Below are 22186 nucleotides of genomic sequence, written 5' to 3' on the forward strand. Positions count from 1 at the left end.
ATTCGAAAAACACGCGAAATATGAAATAAAAATTCACCTTTCAATTTGATCACAGTAGTACGTTAAAAATGTTTATGAAAAAAAGAAAAAAAACATTAATTTTAGTTGCAGCAGCTATAACACTCTTCCCAAGTACAAAATAAAATTTGATGCCAAATTTGGTAAAGATGTATCGCTAAATGAAAAAAATTTCCAACTTTACTCCGATTATTCAGTTGGTATGACAGCTGTGTGCAAAATTTCAGATCGTTCGCCGGAAAATTGAGGGACCAGTTCGGGTACAAGTAGATGGACGGACAGACGGACGAAGGGCCAGACGGAAAGACAGACGGCTATGACTAAATCGACTCAGCTCGTAATAATTTATTATTTATATATATTTTTATAAGGTCTTCGACGTTTTCTTCTGGATATTGCAAACTTAATTTACCCCGCTCAGGGCACACAAAATGTCAAATTCCCGGTTTAAAGGGTTGCATGGGTTTACGGGTTTCAAAGAATCGAGTTTCTTTATTATATCATTAAATTCTACAACACCTTTAGCATATTGTCCTAAATAAAAAGTTGATTCAAGTAATAGTTCCGGAGATACAACCTTGAGAACTTGTGCGCTCGAGGCTAGCTAAGCTAAGTGCGCCGTCTTTAAAAGCGTTTTTCTCTAAACTGTGTGTCTTCGGTGTCGGTTGGCAAGGTTTCTCGAAAACTACTCAACCGATCCGACGGATTTTTTTCGATTACAACTATTTGAAATGAAAAGAAAGTTTGAAATTTTCACTGAAGTTTTAATTTTTTTGTAAAAATGTCTGCAAAAATTCAAATTTCTTTTTTTTCTTCATCCAAGTCCTAAGGTAAGATAAAGTTTTAACAAGCACACGTATTTTTTCACTTTATATGATCCTGTAAGGAGTTATCCTGCCAACGCGGCCGCATCTTTTTCCTGAAGGGTCACCGGAAATGGCATTGCAAAATATTTTTTTCGAAAAATTTTTGAATTTCTTTGTTAATATATATGTATATGTTTGTCACAATAAAAAAATTTAATAATATACCTATTATATTTAATTTTTTATATGAGAAAAAATTTTTGAAATAATGCTATTTTTTACACGAGTAAACCCATGTAACCCCTTAATGCAAGCTAAATCTATTTAATTAAATGAAAATCTAAATATAATATTAAATGAATATAATGAACTAAATGAACCTTCATTACACCCCCCAAAATGAAAGTTCGTAATTTTTTCCCCATACAGATTTGTATACAAGATTATATCAGCCCACAAACAAATGAATATAAACGCCCGGATATGTGTGCAATCTACATGCACATATTCACATCTGTACATACATGACTAACAACTTTGCAAACAATGCTAACATATGTATGTACACAGTGAGATGCTTTCAGCTATGTTTAAAAAAAAGTACATAAGTGCTGCAAAAACTGTCATCATCATCTCCATCATTTCCAATGCAACGGCAGAAAAGCAACAGTGACTGCAAGCGCGTCGCCACTGTATTGAAGCAATTACTGCCACCGCGCTCTTACTCTACATGCTAGGAATTTTTCATTCTTTGCAATTCACAACATCATTTTTCTTTGTAAATATGCCACAGCTCATTTTTTGCTGCACTTCTTTTTTCAGTAATACATTTCTCGGCTAGCTTGTACCATACTTACAGCATTTTTCAGCGTTTCATTTTTAATCGCCATAAATCGTCATGGGCAACATTTTCAAAATTAAATGAAGGCATTCAGCGAACTCGCATACTTGCCACAAACTCCCACCTGTAATCCTGTGAAATCATGTACGTATGCACATGTGTATGTGTATATATATATTTGTATATGTAGCTATAAGCGCATGCAGGTTGTTTGTTTTCCATAATTCGTTTACCTTTACGTGTGTACGAATACTTGGCACCACGTTCGCCTAAGCGGATAAAGTAGCGCTTTGGAATGCGTCGTACGGCGCACCTCTGCATGTAAAGTGCCACACTCCTAAATACATACAAGTGCTTGTATGTATGCAGTGAGTACCCATTACGGAAAGGATTTAATCAAAGTAAGTACATATGGGAAATATTTACATTTTTAAGTTGTTGAAATTACATACATATGTATATTTTCCATGATCAATAATAATCTCTCAAACTACTACCCCAACCTGAAAAAGTATGACACTTACATTTGACCCTTGGAAGACCGTTAAAGCAGATTTTTTAAGTAGGTGTCAATTCCTATATTATACCCTGGAGAGGGTATATATTATACAATGGTTCGCTCGCTTCCGTTCTGGAAATTTCGATGTGAAAGAGACACCTCGCTCTGGTCGACCTATCGTTGGAAAAGCCAATGAAATTATGGAAAAGATTAACCAGGACCGTCACATAAGCAGCCATAACATCGTTAAGGAACTTATCATTCAACATCCTACGGTTTTGAACCATTTTAAACACGCTAGCTACAAAAAGAAGCTCGATGATTGGGTACCACTTGAATTGTGTGTGAAAAATTTAATAGACCGAATTAACATCTGCTATTCTTTGCTGAAACGAAATGAAATCGAACCATTTCTGAAGCGAATAGTAACAGGAGACGAAAAGTGGATCAAATATGACAATAAAGTGAGAAGAAGATCATGATCCAAGCATGATGAAGCTCAACAAATGGTCACAAAGCCAGGATTGACGCCTCGAAAGGTTATGCTGAGTGTTTTGTTCGATTGGAAAGGAATCATCCACTTCGAGCTGATCCGGCCTGGTCGAACGATTGATTGTACATTTTACTGTGCACAACTGATGAGATTGAAGTAATAAATCAAAAAAAAACGACCAGAACTGATCAACAGAAAGGACTTCGTCTTCCATTAGGACAACGCTAAACCACTCACATCTTTAATGACCCAAGTTGTACAGATTTGGTTCATTAAAGTTCATAATAAATACAAAAAATAAGTTTAAATTCGATTAGAAATACGAAAAATCTTTTTCGTCTACCCAATAATATGAGCTGAGTCAATTTATTATCTGTATATATGTACATATGTCCTATTGTCTGTATATATGTCCTATTGTCTGTATATACACTCACTAGTTCCTCAGTTTTTGAGAATTCCTGATCGATAATTTTGCTCACGTCCTTTTCTACCCAAGAACCTGCTCAACCACAACTATATCATCGGAACTAAAATCCCCTCATTCTCATTATGTCCTCTCAGAAAACTTTGTGCTCCCTCCTGATTAATTTTAAGTTTTATTTGAGCAACATCCGAAACATCATCAAGAAACACTCTACCGACAATTGTGATTTTTTCAAATACAAAGCCTTGCATTCGCAATGCAGATATTCTACATTCTCTTCTTCAGCTTCTACAATAATTCTTATATGGTATTTCCAGTCCGATGGCAAGCTTGCCAATTAGACCGTGAGATTAGCACTCCTACAAGGGTTCTCATGTCCTTCATTTTGAATTTTAATATTTGCCTTGCGCGGCCACATTCCATTATTGAGCATGTTAGGTTGATTGACAACATCGAGCTAATATTGTATATCAACTCTATAATAATTATAACGTATTTATCGATTAAATATTCAAGTAACCAGAGGTATTCAAATTCTCTCTTTATCTGAGTCCAACTGTAGGGTGGCGCCTACTCTAGCTAATTCATCTGCTTCACAGTTACTAGGAATATCACTATGTCCTGGAACCCTTTCCAGGTTTATTGTTGAATAGGATGTTAGTTCCACTAAGAAATTAAGGCATTATTCCTCTACCTTCGATGAAACTCTAAGAGGATTTAGTGTTTTCAAAGCCTCTTCGTTTTCTGCATACATATGTAAATATACATATTAATTGCTGTGAACACACTTTTTGTCAGAACAAGAAGGTTTTTTCAATTACTGGGATCTTCGCATGGAAGACACTGAAGTGGACTGGTAGGCGGAAGGCGATTCTGATGTCTAATTTTGCTGAAAAGACCACCTTGCTGCTCTCTGCTCTGGAAGGGATGGTAATATTGAGGACCGAATTTAAGTTTAATTTTATGGAATTTCAAAAATTCATGGTATTGGGTAGAAACAGGAACTTACTAAACATCTTAGAATGCCCCCTATTACAAACGATATATTTGTATGGAGGATTTTCTCAGTCTAAGAGCTGAGTTCACTGCCAGTTACCCACAGAACAAGTCTGTGGTTTCCATATGCCTTCCCGCGTAATTTTTGTCCATTATTGGACAACATGTCAATATGCCCTAGAGCTCTAAGAGCTGAGTTCACTGCCAGTTACCCACAGAACAAGTCTGTGGTTTCCATATGCCTTCCCGCGTAATTTTTGTCCATTATTGGACAACATGTCAATATGCCCTAGAGATAATGAGTTATGCGCGGTCCCACCGTCCATTTACAGGTGTAAAGTGCTGAACCTGCTTTCTTTACTCTAACGTCTTAGTTCTATTCCCATGAAAGCTTCCTACCTCAAATCAGCCTCAAGTACCTTGTTGTCTCTCTAATAATAAACCAGTACCACTTATTATTGGTGGCATAACTTCTGGAATTCTGCATTGTTATTATATAACTTTCATTCAGTATTTATTAAATAAATAGGGCTTGGATTCAGGCTCACTGAAAAACCTTTTTCCACTATTATACCGATTGAATAATGTTTTTAGCACCGTAAAGTGCACTTTAAACCAACCACGGTTTGAAACTTCCTAATTCCTAAAATAAAAACACAATTTTTTGGCAAAATTCGGTTTAATTACCAAAACGTTGAGATAAATATACCGATTATAGCGAACTTCAAACTGTTTGTCTTTTCTTATCCCACATGTAAATATATTTTTTTTCTTGGCTTTCTTTCTTTCTGATCTTACCTCTCTACTTATTGTCTGACTCCATTCAGCACTATCGATGGGTAGAGAGTTTTCCCCCAATCACTCATAAATCAAATTATCAATTGCGAAATAGAACCTCAAAATTGACGCCTTGCAATAACAACTACAAACTTACAACAACACTTTTTGCTGACATGACTGCAAATGACATTGAAAGAATTATAAATGTATGTATGTGCGCACTTAACGGTATACACAAGTATGTATGTAGATGTGTAATAGTGCAAGTTGCACGAGCAGCAAAGCGTTAAAAATAGCTGTCATAAATTAATGAGAAATTTCTCCAACAATCAAACAAATAAACTCCGCATACTCTCACACACACACACGCGCAAACAGTCGCGGACCTACTCACTTGCAAACTAACTAACTAACAAACAAACAATAAGAGCACATCAAGAGACAGACACAAATGAAGGCGAGTAAAAATTGGATTGAAATTTCAGAATTGCATCATTACTCATTTACAGATGCCGCCGCAGCGAAGTCATTTTCGTCGCCTACTCCTCTATGCGCCGCCACTCATCGCACTCACAATTCAAATTGTTTTGCTGTCACAGGACATCAATCGCTCCATAACGCGTTGCTATTTGCAGCAAGTGCAACGTATCTTCATGTATTTGTGTATGTATAGTATGTATGGATGTTGCATAAATGCGGTGTGCGTGTCGAGTGTGACGCACTCAACCGTTTGTAATGGTTGCTCATGCGCCCCGTAAATCAAATCTTTAGTACTGAAAGGGGACCCACCCTTTTTGTGTGCAGTTCATATCATTTAGAATTGGAATTGAATTTAATTTCAGCAATTTTCGGTTACAATATACTTACTTGCAATTTTCCATTTAGTTCCATAACGTTATCTTGAATGTTGCCTAGTTCGCACGGCGAATACTTGATAAAGAATAACATATGCATTCAGTTTTTTTTAATTTTCGTTTGATTTCTTCCTTTCTGAATATCCATAATTACTTTCATTTAATCTCAATACTTAGTCGAACTTTAAAAATCATAATAATAGCTATTATTAATTATAATTAAGGCAGAAATTTCAAGTAATATCATCACTAGCGAAGACTGTTCTCAATCACTGTAAAGCCTATTCTAAAAAGTCTTTGGCCAAGTAAAGAAGGAATGTTTTTATACTCTCGCAACAAAGTTGCTAAGGAGAGTATTATAGTTTTGTTCACATAACGGTTGTTTGTAAGTCCTAAAACTAAAAGAGTCAGATATAGGGTTATATATACCAAAGTGATCAGGGTGACGAGTAGAGTTAAAATCCGGATGTCTGTCTGTCCGTCCATCCGTCCGTCCGTCTGTGCAAGCTGTAACTTGAGTAAAAATTGAGATATCATGATGAAACTTGGTACACGTATTTCTTGGCACCATAAGAAGGTTAAGTTCGAAGATTAAAGGTTAAGCAAAATCGGCCCACTGCCACGCCCACAAAATGGCGAAAACCGAAAACCTATAAAGTGTCATAACTAAGCCATAAATAAAGATATTAAGTGAGCACAAAGGATCGCATTAGGGAGGGGCATATTTGGACGTAATTTTTTTGGAAAAGTGGGCGTGGCCCCGCCCCCTACTAAGTTTTTTGTACATATCTCAGAAACTACTATAGCTATGTCAACCAAACTCTATAGAGTCGTTTCTTTCAGACATTTCCATATACAGTTTAAAAATGGAAGAAATCGGATAATAACCACGCCCACCTTCCATACAAAGGTTATGTTGAAAATCATCTCATGCGAGATTATAAAATGTTCGGTGACACCCGAATTTAGCCCTTCCTTACTTGTATGGAATAAAAATATCGTTTAAATCTCCATCTCGAGCATTTGCTTTAAAGGTTATACAACATTTTTCACTTGTTCGCAGGGACGGATCCTTAGTTGAATTTTAAAGGGGAATTTTTAATCTTTTCTGGAGCATCGTTGTTCTGAGCCAAGTCTTAATACGGCATCGTTCAGCGCTAACATTGAATTTTTAATTTATACTTCGCGTGTTTTTCGAATCGGTAAATTTTTTGTTTTCTGTGTGTTGGTAGTACTGTTGGTGACATCTATGCTAAACTTCACGTCAAAATATTCCATAGTATTTGAGATACGGGTCGTTTTGTGAGGCTCTAAAAGTGAATGAAAGAAGTGCGATAATGCACCATTTCATACTGTATTCGTTAGGTGTGATCATTTCGCCACATTTTCAACTAATATCGTCCGCAACCACTGCATTCGCCTGATTTACCTTCGTGTAACTTCTGGCTATTCAGCACATTTACATGCCCACTCCAAGGACACCGTTTTGACTCAATTGAGGATATAAAAGCTGAATCGAAAAAGGCTCTGATGGCCATTACGATAGAAGAATCTTCCAAGTGTTATGATGATTGGAAAATTCGTTGGCATAAGTGTATTGCTGCGGGAGGGGATTACTTTGAAGGAGATGAAATGGAAAAACTTGCACTCGCATTCTCTTAGTCATTTACATCTTCCATTATTGTTGCCAAAGCGCTACTTCTGCTTTAAGCTTCGACTTTTGCAGTTCTTTGTTTCCTGGCAAGATTTTCCCAAAACGTCTAACTAGGCATTCAATGAGAACAGTTAATCTTTTTCTTTTAAGTTTAGGTTATATTTTGGTATTAGCTGACTCAAATTGAAACTTTCAAGGGCTTCATCGGAAACCCGTATGTTTAAATTTTGCATGACCGTGTCAATGAGTGGAATGTATGCAGAAACCCTGTAGAATTGTACATCATCTTTGAGATTGGTGATTGTTTCGATGACTCTTACGAGCACATCTTCTGAGTTTTTTCGCTTCAACTGAAACTCTCCCGCAGTTCGATAGAGTGAAGCTTCACGTCATAAAAAATAAGGGTGTGACTCATTTCAGTGAAAGAAGAACAATCTATTGGCCCCATCATAAGCTGAATAAGCTTGTAAAAACTCGCAAAGAATGTTACCTACGATTTTGTTGGAGTTGACAATGATGTTAACTAACTCAATTTCATTTTACGGTTAATTCAACGATTTAGTCAGTTTCATCTTGAAAAAGATTATATACAATTTTATGAAATAGTATTCTTTATAAGGTTAGTAATCTAAGCGTAAAGCCCTAAGAACAGCCCTAAGGACAGTCTTGTAAAGTGCTTTTCAGACCATAAATTAAAGACGTAAGCTCGAGATAAGCGATCATACTTGGCTAAACTAACAAGTTTTTCAATAATCGTCCTGTCAGATGAACAATTCAGCGTCTAGTGGAGAAATTTGAATCCACAGGCACAGCACAAAATGTTTCCGTGCCAGTGAGGCAAAGAAGTGACCATAGTGTTGAGAATATTGGTGCCGCTAGAACATCAATTGATGAAGACCCAAATCAGACTCTCACACGTCGTTCTCAAGCGCTGGATATCTCTGTGACGTCGTTGTGGCGAATTTTGGGAAAATATATTGGCCTACATTCTTACAAAATCAAATTGACGCAAAAACTGAAGCCGCTAGGTCACCAGAATTGTTGTATGTTCGTGAATTGGGCTGAACAACAACTTTAAAATGATCCGGATTTTGATTGAACAATCATCTTCAGGGATGAAGCTCATTTCTGGCTGAATGGCTTCATCAATAAGCAAAATATGCGTTACTGGTCAGGCAGTAATCCACACGTACTCCATGAGTCACCATTGCATCCCAAAAAAGTTACGGTTTGGTGCGGTTTTTGGGCCGGCGGCGTCATTGGGCCGTACTTCTTCCGTGCCGTGATGATCAATACCGGCACGTTACTGTGATTAAGAATCGCTACCGCTCAATGAAAACCGAATACTTTTGGCCCGAATTCGATGATATGGACTTGCACAATATGTGGTTCCAACAGGATGGCGCCACAAGCCCCACAGCGAATGTCACAATCGATTTATTGAAAACCAAGTTTGGTGAACGTTTTATCTCATGAAATAACCGGTCAATTGGCCGCCTCGGTAGTGCGATTTGACGCCGTTAGACTATTTCCTGAGGCTACGCCAAATCTATGATCTATGTTAACAAGCCAGCGATTGATGAACTTCATACGACTATCGAAATTGGGCAGCAGTATCGGCCAATTTATGTTTGAAAACCGTCGAAAATTGGGTTCAGCGTCTGGACTTCTGTAAGCGTGCTCGTAGTGGCCATGCAAAAGAAATCGAGTTCCATACATAATGACATCGAATGTTCTTTTACAGAAATAAAGAATTTCATTAATATCCCTAACCGGTTTTGTTTCATTTAACTTTTGTAGCACTCTTATTGAAAAACCCGTTAGAGTAGTGAGGATACAAAAACTGAGAGACAGTTTGTGGTCGCTGGAAACTTGTCTTTGTTCCAAAAGGTGATTATTTTGGACATACCATGAGATAATTTTGGCTATTACAGAAAGAAACAAACTTGTGTTCTTATATTGACTTAAAAGAAGCGTACTTCGAAAGTGATGACGAAAAATCCCTAAAGCAAGAGCATGTTATTACAACTATTATAAGTTTGTACGTCTAAGTATGTTCGAAATATAGGAGGAAGATATTTTAGAAACACAAAAGCACAAGGTACTCGTTCTACTGACAGATAATTGTAATGCCATTTTCTCCTAAAATGTATACTTCTAAAAATTACCAATTTTGCAGCGTGTGTTCATCTATTTACCTGTAATTATGTGTTCGTTGTGCTAGAATCCAGCAGAAATACTTACATATATGATAAATGCGCAACTAACTAATTTCGCAAGGTTCTGTATTTAAAAATGCCGTTTTCAGCCAAAATCGAACATCCTAAATTGTCAGCAAAGCAAGGGCTACTAGCCTTTTACGTTGCAACTGTTATCCTCGACACTCTGCCATGGTATAGAATGAACGGTACAGCCACTTGTAGTGGTGTTTGTTGTTGTTTAGTAGTCACTGCTGTTGGCTATTAGCTGTTGCGTGTACGACCCGATTAACACAATGCCACGATGGCAACGGAAACGTGACGATCATATAAATCACCAAATTGGCATTTGTCGGCGCCGAGCACATACATACCTACGCACATATTAACCTTCCACCTGGATGGCGAAGTTGACAACGGCAAACACAGTGTACAGTTGCGGCAAACACTTTGAAATGCCGCCAGCAATTGTGGAAACTTCGGACAATGAAGCAACAAACAGTAGCGTGTTAAGCAGTGAACACAATAACAAGAGAACTATGGCAGCGGCAACAACAACAATGTCAAGCGTTTACGGGGCAACAAATGGAAACTGTCAACTGCACTAATATTTGTAGAGCCACAAGCTCGCAATATCAGTCGAAGGTCAGTCAGTCAATCTGTCAGCCATTTAGTCAGTAAGTAATTCATATAGTTAGCGTTAGTCGAAACTGGCATTTTGTTGGGCTGAACTATGACCCTGGTTGGTCCGTTTGTGGTGATTCTCGACGTGTGTCAGAAGGATTAAACAATACAGTTTTACATTTGCTGGCACAGACAGGAATATATGTATGTTTATACAATGATACTCATTTATTTGCAGGCGCATAATGTTAGGTTTGATGGTTTATACGCATACATACATATATATAGTATATGCTTACGTTTTACCACAAATGCATGCGAAACACACGCTTATAGCAATTTACGACGTAGGCATTGCGTTATGCAACAACAAAAACAGGATCAGTAGCAATTTATTGGGGGAAGCAACATTGAACCGCCGACATTAACAATGACAACAAGAGCCATGTGAACACTCCGTAAATATGTACGTGGCTTAAATAATGTCACGTAAATCACACTTTTCAAGCGTTTACTGCTTACAATATTGTTTCAATCACTAATTAAAACGATAGTGCCACATTTTGGAGATTTTCAGTTAATACTTCGGTTATAACTCCATTACTTGGTAATTTTTTATCGAATTTAGTGACAAATCATAAGTTTGCCAGGACGCATCAACTGCATAGATTTTGTAGTTGAATCCTAGCCTATATTTGCCTCAAACGGCTTGATTTTTAAGGATCTGTTCTATGTCAGAAGGTTGCAAAAATTCTGTGGCTAAATCTGTGGCTCGTTAATAGTTAATTGGTCAGTTATGAGTGTCATCTGTGGTAAATGTATTTCCCGTATTCGGATCGGTATTTTGAGTTTGCTGAATAGCCAGAAGTCACACGGAGCTTAATCAGGCGAAGAATCGATGCAGTTTGCGACGATGCAGTATCGGGGTGCAACAACCAAGAATTCTCGGCCTCTCTTTACGAATAGCTTCGGCCAAAACGCATAACACATAGTATTCCTTTTTGACAGTTTAACCGATCGGAAGGAACTCAGAGTGCATCATACTTCGATAATCGAAGAAAACTGGAAACATAATCTTAATTTTTGATCTGCTTTGGCGTGGTTTTTTCGGCTTCGGCTCGCCTTTGCCACGATATTCGGCCGATTGATAGTCTGTTTCCAGGTCGCAAGCATAGATCCAAAATTCACCGCCAGTAATAATAGATTTCATGACATCCTGGTAGTCGAAAAGCATTGTTTCACAGATGTCAACGGAACGCTGTTTTTCGAAAAAATTTAATGATTTTGGAAGCAATCGTGCATTCACTTTTCTTAGGCCTAAATGATTTTTTAAAATGGTTTTCACTTAACCTTCCGATATTCCAAAGATGCCGGTTAATTCTCTGACTGCTTATTGTAGATTCTCAAGCACCAATCACTATGTGATCTTAAAATATTTAATACTTTTAAGCAAACTTCGACATTCTCTGCAATTAAAGTTACAATCATTTCATTGTTGTTATGCTCTGGTTTCATTACTGAGAACAGAGAAAGTTCTAATATACAAAGGGCGACTTTGTGATACGTTTTTAACCCATTTCCAACCGCGCTGCAAAAATTTTAAAATTTTTTTATTTATGGTACATTCCAAATCTGTCATCAAAAAATGTCTACCTCTTCCCGTTTTCCCGATATGTCAAAAATTAAATTGTTCGATTAATCGAACACTGGAAATCCCATACAAATGCGAAATGTCAATTTTTCCCGCCAAATGATAGCGCTTTGACATTTCTTTTGTGTGTTTCAGCAGAAAAGACTTGTTTTGTGTCTGCTTATCATATTCTTACATTTTAATAGTTTTTCGAAAATTAAATGCTGAGAATCTATTAGAATATAGTTTCGTTTGATGTGTAATTCCGAGTGTTTGTATTGTTCCTCGATTCCAGAATTGCAAAATGGCACGTTCAAAGAAAACAACAATGAGGGAGATTGAAGATATTTTAGAGAATTGGAGCGATGACGAAAATCCGGTTCAGTGTGTCAACGTACTCCCACCCAATGTACATGAACTATCCGATGAAGAATTAATCGACGAGAATACCATCGCAATTAATGAAGATCAAACTGCTTTGACTGAGATTGCCGGCTATTTGGAAATTGAGAGAGAGCGAAACATTCATATAGATATTGCTTATGAAGAGGTTGTGGAAACTCAACCGGAGGCTTTGCCATCAACTTCCAAATCGGATGCTGAATCGACTGGTCCACCTCAAAAGAAACCGAGAGTTAGCTTCAAGCCAGTGAGTTCATTTGGAACTCCAAAATGGTCCAGGAACAAAGGAAAGGAGGAGTTTCATTACGATATATCGCCTCAGGCAGCTCCGTTGACCGATATGCAGAAAGATGTGTGTGAGTTACTAAAGGATCTGTCACCAATACAATTATTCTCAAAGTTTTATGATGGGGAGGTGTTGGATTATATCATAACTGAGACTAACCGATTTGCGGCCCAGAACAACGCTGGTTTTCATTTGGACGAGGTTATATTGAAAAGATTTTTGGGGATTTTACTGATATCGGGCTACCACACTTTGCCTTCAATTGAGGATTATTGGTCTTCACAGCTGTCAATGGGAATTGCAATAGTACAACAGGCAATGTCGAGAGCTACGTTCATGCATGTGAAGAGATACATCCATTTTGCGAATAATGATGAATTAGATGTTAATGATAAGATGGCCAAGGTACTATGTATAAATTATTACACTATCGTTATTCAAGTTTCCTTATTTATATTTTAATGATTTCAGCTTCGTCGATTCTTTGATATCATAAACAGAAAGTTCAGATGGTGCCTTATTTCGGCCGTCACAGTTGCAAAATGTTTATTCTGGGAAAGCCGATTCGTTTTGGATATAAACTTTGGTGCCTCTGTTCGTCAACGGGCTATTTGTTTAGTTTTATACCATACTGTGGACAATCCGATGAATACAACAGAGAGCTTGGTCTTGGAGCTGATGTCGTTCTCCGTTTACTCAGCAACGTCGAAGCACCTATGCGTCACGTGGTATTTTTCGACAACTTTTTCACTTCCTATCATCTTCTGTGCCTGTTATCAGCAAAGGGGTTCTGCGCCACTGAAACTGTTCGCTGCAATCGTGTAGCTGGGGGTGTTATAAATATGAAGACCGGTAAAGATCTGCCTCGCGGCGCACGTGATTATATGTACGATTCTAAAAACCAGATAACCCTTTGCCGCTGGCAAGATAATAAGGAGGTCACCATTGCTACAAACCATGATCAGATTCTGCCACTCTACCCTGTTCGGCTTTGGCAAAAGGCAACTAAAGCTTCTAAGAAGAGCCTGGAAGAAAATGGGAAGTTTGTCAACGTGGATCAACCTGCTGTGCTTCACAATTATAACAAAGGAATGGGTGGCGTTGATCTCCACGACAATGCCATTCAAAATTATCGAGTAAACATCCGTGGAAAGAAATGGTACTGGCCACTTTGGATAAACACCCTAAATTCTTCCACTGTGAATGCATGGAAATTGCATTGTTTGGTCGCGAAATATAAGAATGAGAAGCCAATGAGCCAAAAACAATTCAAGTCGTCAGTCACTGAGTCTCTTTTGTTGACCGATGAAAAAGAAGCATTGGAGGTGGATGAAGATTTGGAGTTCCAAAGACCACGCAACTTACCAAATGTGGTTGATGAACACCTCATCGTCCGTCAACCTCAAGGGAAATGTCGTCGATGTCAATTTAAAGGCTGTGGAGAACCAACAGTTTGGATGCGTGAAAAATGTGCGAAGCATATGCACTCGAAGTGTTTCAAAGATTTCCATGAAATACTATCTAAATAATCAAAAATAGAAACAATAAACATTTGTTTTTACTGAAATAATCTTGTCTATTCATTTATATTACGATATGTTGTTATATTACGATATGTTGTATGTGATGACCGCCACTTTTCGATTAATCGAACATCTATTTTGAGTAATACCTGTGCCATCCATGTTTTGTCAGGTTTTGATTTTTTTATTGTAAAATAATAATTGGTTCTTTGCCTATAAGCCCTCATGTTTATTTTTTTAGTTTTATTTATTAACATATTTTTAATATAATTTACAAAAAAGGGCTACCGGCAAGGCATTTTTCAACCCCTCCCCCAATCAAATTAAGGGGGAGTTGGGGGTTGGTAAATATAATTTTCAAATAGCCAAAATATCAAAGTAATATATGATATTCACTAACGTCCTGATATAATTTACCTTCACAGCTAAAACAATTATTCAAAATAGAACACTTTGCTGTTCGATTAATCGAACACCAGTTGGAAATGAGTTAAATATATATGGCAAGATTTATTATAATTATAACAAAAATTCTTATTCTTCTTAATTGGCGTAGAAACCGCTTAAGCGATTATACATAGCCGAGTTAACAACAGCGCGCCAGTCGTTTCTTCTTTTCGCTACGTAGCGCCAATTGGATATTCCAAGCGTAGCCAGGTCTTTCTCCACTTGGTCCTTCCAGCGGAGTAAAGGTCTTCCCCTTCCTCTGCTTCCCCCGGCGGGTACTGCGTCGAATACTTTCAGGGCTGGAGTGTTTTCGTCCATTCGGACAACATGACCTAGCCAGCGTAGCCGCTGTCTTTTAATTCGCTGAACTATGTCAATGTCGTCATATATCTTATACAGCTCATCGTTCCATCGAATGCGATATTCGCCGTGGCCAATGCGCAAAGGACCATAAATCTTTCGCAGAACTTTTCTCTCGAAAACTCGTCACGTCGACTCATCGGTTGCTGTCATCGTCCAAGAATCTGCACCATATAGCAGGACGGGAATTATGAGTCACTTATAGAGTTTGGCTTTTATTCGTCGAGAGAGGACTTTACTTTTCAATTGCCTACTCAGTCCGAAGTAGCACCTGTTGGCAAGAGCAATCCTGCGTTGGATTTCCAGGCTGACATTGTTGGTGATGTTAATACTGGTTCCTAAATAGACGAAATTATCTACAATTATGACTGTCAACAGTGACGTGAGAGCCAAGTCGCGAGTGCGACGACTGTTTGTTTAATGACAGGAGATATTTCGTCTTGCCCTCGTTCATTGCCAGACCCATTTTCTGTGCTTCCTTGTCCAGCCTGAAGAAAGCAGAACTAACGGCGCGGGTGATGAGGCCGATGATATCAATATCACTGTACACTCTTATAGAAGATGGTATAACAAAAATTTGGGCTTTTAATATTACCATATGATGTCACTGTTCTATATCTGTACTTGTTAATGAAATATGAAGCTAATTACCTTTCTTCTCTTTCTATCTTTTTAGGTATGTGAAATTTTATGTAACTACATACTCTAACTTTAAACAAAAAACTGTAAGTGATAATAAGGCAAAATATTGTTTTAGTTTTATAGAATAAGTAGGCATTGTTACGGACCTTTCTGAAGTTTCGGATAATCTATGGTATAAGAAGCCTTATAAAGGAAATAGCTTTTTTTGACAAAATCAATTTTTTTAATTAAGGCAACTGCTCTTTACAGAATACACTAATTAAAACAACCTCTTAACTTTCATTTTTTCACACACTACGTTCAATAAGATCTTTTTTTCCGATATTATGGAGGCTTATCCCACGGTAATTGGCGCAAATTGTGGATTGGGCAGAGAACACTTAGTTTCTAATCATAGGGCATGCTTTTATCTGATCATATCTTGCAAAGAAGCTGATGCATGCACCTTGTCATTGCTTGGGAGATCGGGTTTTCCTTCTCCGGATGTTGCACTTCCACCGCCGTTCGGCAGGCTGGAGAAGCATTCTCTCCATAACTACAGTATGCTCCGAATATCAGGCACTAAATTGCTACTTTGAAACCTTCCGTTAGTCGCCGCATCTAATCGAAAAATTTTCGAATAATCCGTATGTCGGCCAGCTTTTCATACTCACGCATTTCGGTGTCTTTTTTTTGGCTGCATATACGTCTCGCTTCCCTCTTCAACTCTCAGGATCTTTCTCATCCAGCTCGTGTTGTGGTCAATCGCAACATTGCGAAGTCCTTTATGACCTTTAGAAAAACCAATGGTTTCGCTGGCAGCTGTACGAAAGGATCTTGAAATGCTGTTCCACAGTTCTCTTGTACCGAGTTGCTGATGAGTGCCTTCAGAGACACTACGTCTTTCTCCCACCGCATATTCGCTCCTTTGTAAGGCCACTGTAGTAAATGTCACAAAGACCTACTCGTCTCCCTCCTATTCCCGTTCAACGCATTTCTTGGGCGGCAATAAGATCAGCCTTAACTTTTACGAGTACATCAGCTGGGCATTGGTACCTTCCCATGAACATGGCCTTAATTCATAGACCTTATATAAAATTATATGTGAAACCTAGGCAAATTATACAAACCAACGGCAAAGCCGAATATTTATGACGCCATCCCATGGTAATTCTTTGAATTTGATTGGATCCGAAGGGCGTGTAGTAATAAAGAATTCTATCGGCAACTACCGGCAACTGTTTGAAACGAGCGATTGTCAAAAATGCGCGAAACTTGTGATTAAGCACGAGAAAATAATTTTTCATCATGACAACGCTCAGCTTCCTGAATACAACGACTGGGAAGTTTTTGTCCCACCCTTTTGTAGACCGGATCTTGCCCCTTTTGATTGCCATTTGTTCCTGACCATGCCGAACACCCTCACTGAAATTCGGTTCACATCAGAACAGAGTATCAAAAATTAGCTTGGTTCATCCTTGACCGCCAAGCCCAGTTCTTGTGGGATGGAATTCGCAAATTGCCAGAAAAGTAGGAAAATATTAAAGCTTCCTAAACAAACCTTCAAATTTTGAAAAAAAAAACTGCCCGAACGTACTCGAACTGGAGCAAAAAAAGCTTTTTGCGGTGACCACTATATCTCTGATATTATTAGAATTAATATAAATCTATTATTACTACTATTTAAGAAATTATTAAAAAATAGTATGTTTCTAATATCGCAGGGTTTTTATTATTTGATTACATAATAAACAGACTTCATGCTTTTAACAAAATTTCTTAGAACACACCATTTAAACTTCTACTTCGATTTCCAATATCCATTTTTACATAATTCAATACCAAAATTCAACACTTTTATTCCATCAATTTCCGCTAAGTGGTCTGGCGAGAGTGGCGTCGCGGGTTATTTGCTTCCTTTTACTTTTGCAACTTTTTGTTTTCCTAGCCAAAGCTACAGCAAATTCACTGAAAGGATGAATAGCGCTAGGAAAGTTTATCAATCTGTAAAACGTTTTCTAAAACGTGCTTCAAATTAAAATTCGAATAGACTATTTTAGGCAACATGGTATATATCAATGACGGTGTCGATGTAACAGCCATAGCACGAAGATAACAATAGCTAAAAATTAAAAAGTCAACAAACAACTTGCTTACACCGACAGCATTGTTAATGACGTAGGCATTTTGAGGAGACAGAGCAGGTACCGTTCGAAAGGGCACGCGTTAAAAGCGCAAAAACAATCAGCTCAAACTCAAACGATACAGCAGCGAGCAAATAAAAAAGAAAACATAAACAAGTCGCTTTAACAGCATTGAAATGCATTGTAGCGCCCTTAACACAATTGTATTTTCACTTCGTTTAAGCATTTAATGAGTGGCAAGCGGAACTACAAACGTAACGTAACTTGGGGCATTACCTCATTTCAGTTGTAATAAAAACTGAGCGAAGCATTCGTAATGAAAATGTCATTTGAAAAAGTGTGAAGCGCGATAATGTTGTTAGTGGATTTAAGCGAAATTGTTCAAGGAATATTGTAGGAACATGGCAGTTGCTCATTAATGAGTTGTTATGACGTCAGCCAACCCAACAACTACATTTATAACAAAAGCAGGACAAACACTTGTTTGGAAATGAATGCCGTTAGGCAAACATGCAATCGTGATTGTTGCTTATGCTAACTCATAACAAGATGCGAAATTACTTTTGTTTATAAATGCACCACACTAGCCGAACTACTCGTACTGCACCCAGTTTTGCACCGTGGCATCGAGGCATGAAAAACATATTTCTGTTTTTGAAACGCAGAAATTAATTACAAGCAGATTTTTTGAACACATTAAAATACCTTGAATTTTGCTGAAAAGAAAGTTATATGTGGCTAAGTGTGGGTTGAACCGAAATGTGGGCTAATTCTCATAAGACTAAAATGAATAAAGCTCAACTCGACTTAAGTTAATGGTTACAATTTTAATTTTTTTGACCAAGTTAATTATGTTTTGAAGTGGTATTTCATTATAAACAATGCCGAGAGCATCAGAAACTTCAATTTCGTTAGAGTTAAAATATGTTATCATATATTAACTAAGACTCTAAAATACCATTTCCACTTAAGCTACTTCAACTTACAATGTGACAACAAAGGCCCCGGAAATTATAAATAAAACGTAAAGTATTTAATTATTAATCAATATTTATTTTGTCGCCTTCAAAGTAATCCACAACAGATGTAATACACTTATGCAGTCGATTTTTCCAGTTCTCGAAACACTCTTCACTTTTTGGGGTGGCCTTCAGCTCTTTCAGCGAATTTTGTTTTACCTCTTCGATTTCAAGAAAAATCGGACACGGAGACAAATCTGATGCGTACTGTGGTTAATCGAGAGTATTTATTGCATTTTTGTTTTTAAATTCGGTCACAATAGTGGCTCAATGCGATGGTGCATTATCTCCGTATAAAATTCATGAATTCTTCTTCCGAAATACCGGTCGTTTTCGACGGATATTCTCACGCAAACACCTCAATACAACCAAATAGAACTCTTTATTGACCAATGTAATTGATGTACCAAATCATGAATATTAAAAAAACAATGAGCATCGCCTTGATTTTTGAGCGTCTTTGACGTGTTTTTTTGGTTTCGACCCTTTTTTCCACCATTCCGTTAATTTTGGCTTGTTTGCATGTGAAACCCATGTCTCATCGGCATCGGCATGTGGAATCGGAATCCGCACGATCAATCAAGCGTGTACTATACACCGTTTCCAAAACAGTTGGGTCTATGTAACCGGAACGGGCCCGGATTTTTATCTAGCCAATTCGGCTGCTATAATAACAACAATAACATGTACTATACACATACCTACATATGTACATGCACCTGGCATAGAAATTGACGGTTCAAAACAAGTTCTTATATAAACAACTCTTTCGTTTGTGGTAATCTACATAGATTCTGTGCAAGCGAAGTTAAGTTTTTCTCTTATTTCCTGTTTACGGTACTCTTCAAAATTGAGCTTTATCAAAAATTAGACAAAATATCTACCAAAATCATTCGAACAGACTCGCGAGAGATGTCGAGAACACTTGATTACAAGATTAGGATGGAGAAACAAATTATCCAAAATGGTGGCCATCCGAAGAATCACAATTTTCTCTGTAACTGTTCACCTTTTTTCGAATTTTTTTAAGTAGTAAATATATATTATCGGATTTAGACAACTAAAAAATAAAACTTGTCGCTGTTCCACCTTAAAGGAGTGAGATAGTGCGACTTGAGTAAATTGTAAAATATGTAGATTAGTGCTACTCATACGCCACAGCGTACAAAAGGTAAATACGAGAAATCTTGGAATATTTAATTTGCATCAGGTTGCCACCAAGTTTGCAAACGCAGCAGACATCTAACGCAAAACAAATCAAAATTCTTGCAAACTTATGTTAATATATGTATATACATATATGTATGTATGCATATTAATTTACATTTGAAGCATTTCTGCACCAGGTTAGTTCGTAATGTGCTAAGAGCGAATTTTAGCGTTGAGGCAAAATTTTGCACCAAGTTGTTAAACGGTAAACTGGTTTCATATGGTTTTACAAGCGCATATGTGCGTGTGTACTTTATTGTTGCTATTTTACTTCCTTACCACAACTTCTGGCGTGGTTGCTGAATGTGGTTGCAAGTAACACAAATTAAATACTCATTTTCGGCTTAGAATTTGAGTTCGTCAACAGATTTCGTCTTCTATTTCATTTTTGACAAATTTATGCAATAGACGAAGTAATGAAGGCATTTTTAGAAAGCAGTTTAATTGCAAAGTTAACACAACCTCTGGAAAAGTGATACAGAAACCTAAAAACAAATCTGTTAGACGAACGTCTGGATCTTTTTTATATGCTAGAATAAGAATACTCGATAAATAGTAGAAACTCACTGCTGTATGATGAAATACCGTTTGGAACCACAAACTTTATACGGTAGCTTCTAAAAATAATGGCGTCTGAGCCAGTAATCTCACTATGTTAAAGGCTATTAGTAAGAGAAGAGTCACCTTAAAAAAAAATACTTTTCATGTCTCTTCTGTAATTGTACCCTGATCAAGGTATAATAAGTATGCTATTGAATATACAGTTAAACTTCTACAACTCGAACTCTTGAATCCGCAATAGAAGTCAAATTTCATACAAAATTTCCTTCCATAACTCGAAGTCTCTCTAGCTCGAAGTTTTTTCGTGGAATCGAGTTAGGGAAGTCGGGAATGAACTGGCTGATGTTTGCCCGCTCCGCAGCATTTACCAACATGGTAGGACCGGAGCCTTTCATTGCTGTTGTCCCCACACTATAAAGTGGCTGTTCCACAATGATGATACAGTGGATAGGGACAAGCATTGGCAACAACTCCTAGGCATACGCTATGCCCAGTTGCTAATGGGTCGTCACAACCTTAAAAGGTTATAATATGTAATCAACCTCCCAAGGCAAAAGCTTAGGTTAATTGTCGCCTGCACTGGTCATTGTAAGCTCAAGAAGCACTTATTTAAGATGGGCCTAGCTTCTTTTGCGAATTCACGGCTCTGCGACTTGGAGTCTAAAACACCAGAGCATCTACTAGCCGACTGCTCAGCAGCCTGTAGGCGCAGGATAAAGGCCCTTGGATCCATGTTTCTAAATAGGGGTCCCATCGCCTCAAAGCACTTAGCAGTGTATTAGAATTTATCAACTTGCTGGGGCTAATTGAGACGTTGTGACTTAGGAGAGGGCACAATAGGCCCTAGGTCGCGGTGTAATACTCACTTACTTATCTAATCTAGAGAAGTTTGAATCGAATTAGGCAAGCCCGTCTGTCTGTTAGTCGATCTATCTGTATATAATCGATTAAGTCACTCAGCTTTTGAGATAGCGATTTGAAAATTTGCTTTTTCTTACCAAGAAGATGCTCATTTGCCGGAACCAATATCCAACATTTATAGCCTATAGGTGTCATACCAACTGTTCGATCAAACTCAAGTCTTCGTATGGAAAGCTTTTTAATTTGACAAGGTTTCTCAACGGAATTTGCACAGAAAGTTAATCAAGACATCACACTCCCGAAAGAGATTATTCAGATCGTACAACTATAGCACAACATACATATACACCGTTCCCACGACAGTCGGGTTTACATAACCGGAACGGCCCGGATTTTTATCCGGCCAAGAACTGTCAACTCGGCAGAATTCGGCTGCTACAATAACAACAACATGATGCACTATACATATACCTACATACATGTAATTGACATACAAACAGACGGTTGAAAACAAGTTCTTATATAAACAACTCTCGTTTTTTTAATGAGACTATTTTTTAAATATTAGTGTTCAGCGCGACATCTCTAAGCAAAATTTCATGGAACAACTAAATAAAAGGAACTGCGGCGCCACCTGGTGACGAATCGCACAGTTGTTTTAACGTGCCCACAACTATTGTGAATATAAAATGTGCAAGTTTCTAGTTCACGATAAAAACACATTAAAATGCAAAATTAAATAAACATAATTATAATTTCATAATTATTCTATGTTTTACTACAAATAGCACTATTGTGTAAACCTATACATAGCAATTACCATATAAACATAGCAATTACCTTAAAACAACAAGTAACTATGTTATTTTTAAATATTCTTCGTCAACTAATATATTTCTATCAATAACCAAATGAATAATAACAAACCCCAAC

General features: G+C 37.5%; 1 protein-coding gene across 1 annotated transcript; it reads left to right on the plus strand.

Annotated features, from left to right (window-relative positions):
* Positions 1-12124: 12124 nt before the first annotated feature.
* On the plus strand, positions 12125-14037 carry LOC120774618 (piggyBac transposable element-derived protein 3-like). Its single transcript, XM_040104344.1, has 2 exons — positions 12125-12913; positions 13009-14037. The coding sequence occupies exons 1-2, from the start codon at positions 12125-12127 to the stop codon at positions 14035-14037; spliced, it is 1818 nt and encodes a 605-aa protein (XP_039960278.1).
* The last annotated feature ends 8149 nt before the right edge of the window (positions 14038-22186 follow it).

This window comes from Bactrocera tryoni, chromosome 4, assembly GCF_016617805.1.
Source record: "Bactrocera tryoni isolate S06 chromosome 4, CSIRO_BtryS06_freeze2, whole genome shotgun sequence".
NCBI lineage: Eukaryota > Metazoa > Arthropoda > Insecta > Diptera > Tephritidae > Bactrocera > Bactrocera tryoni.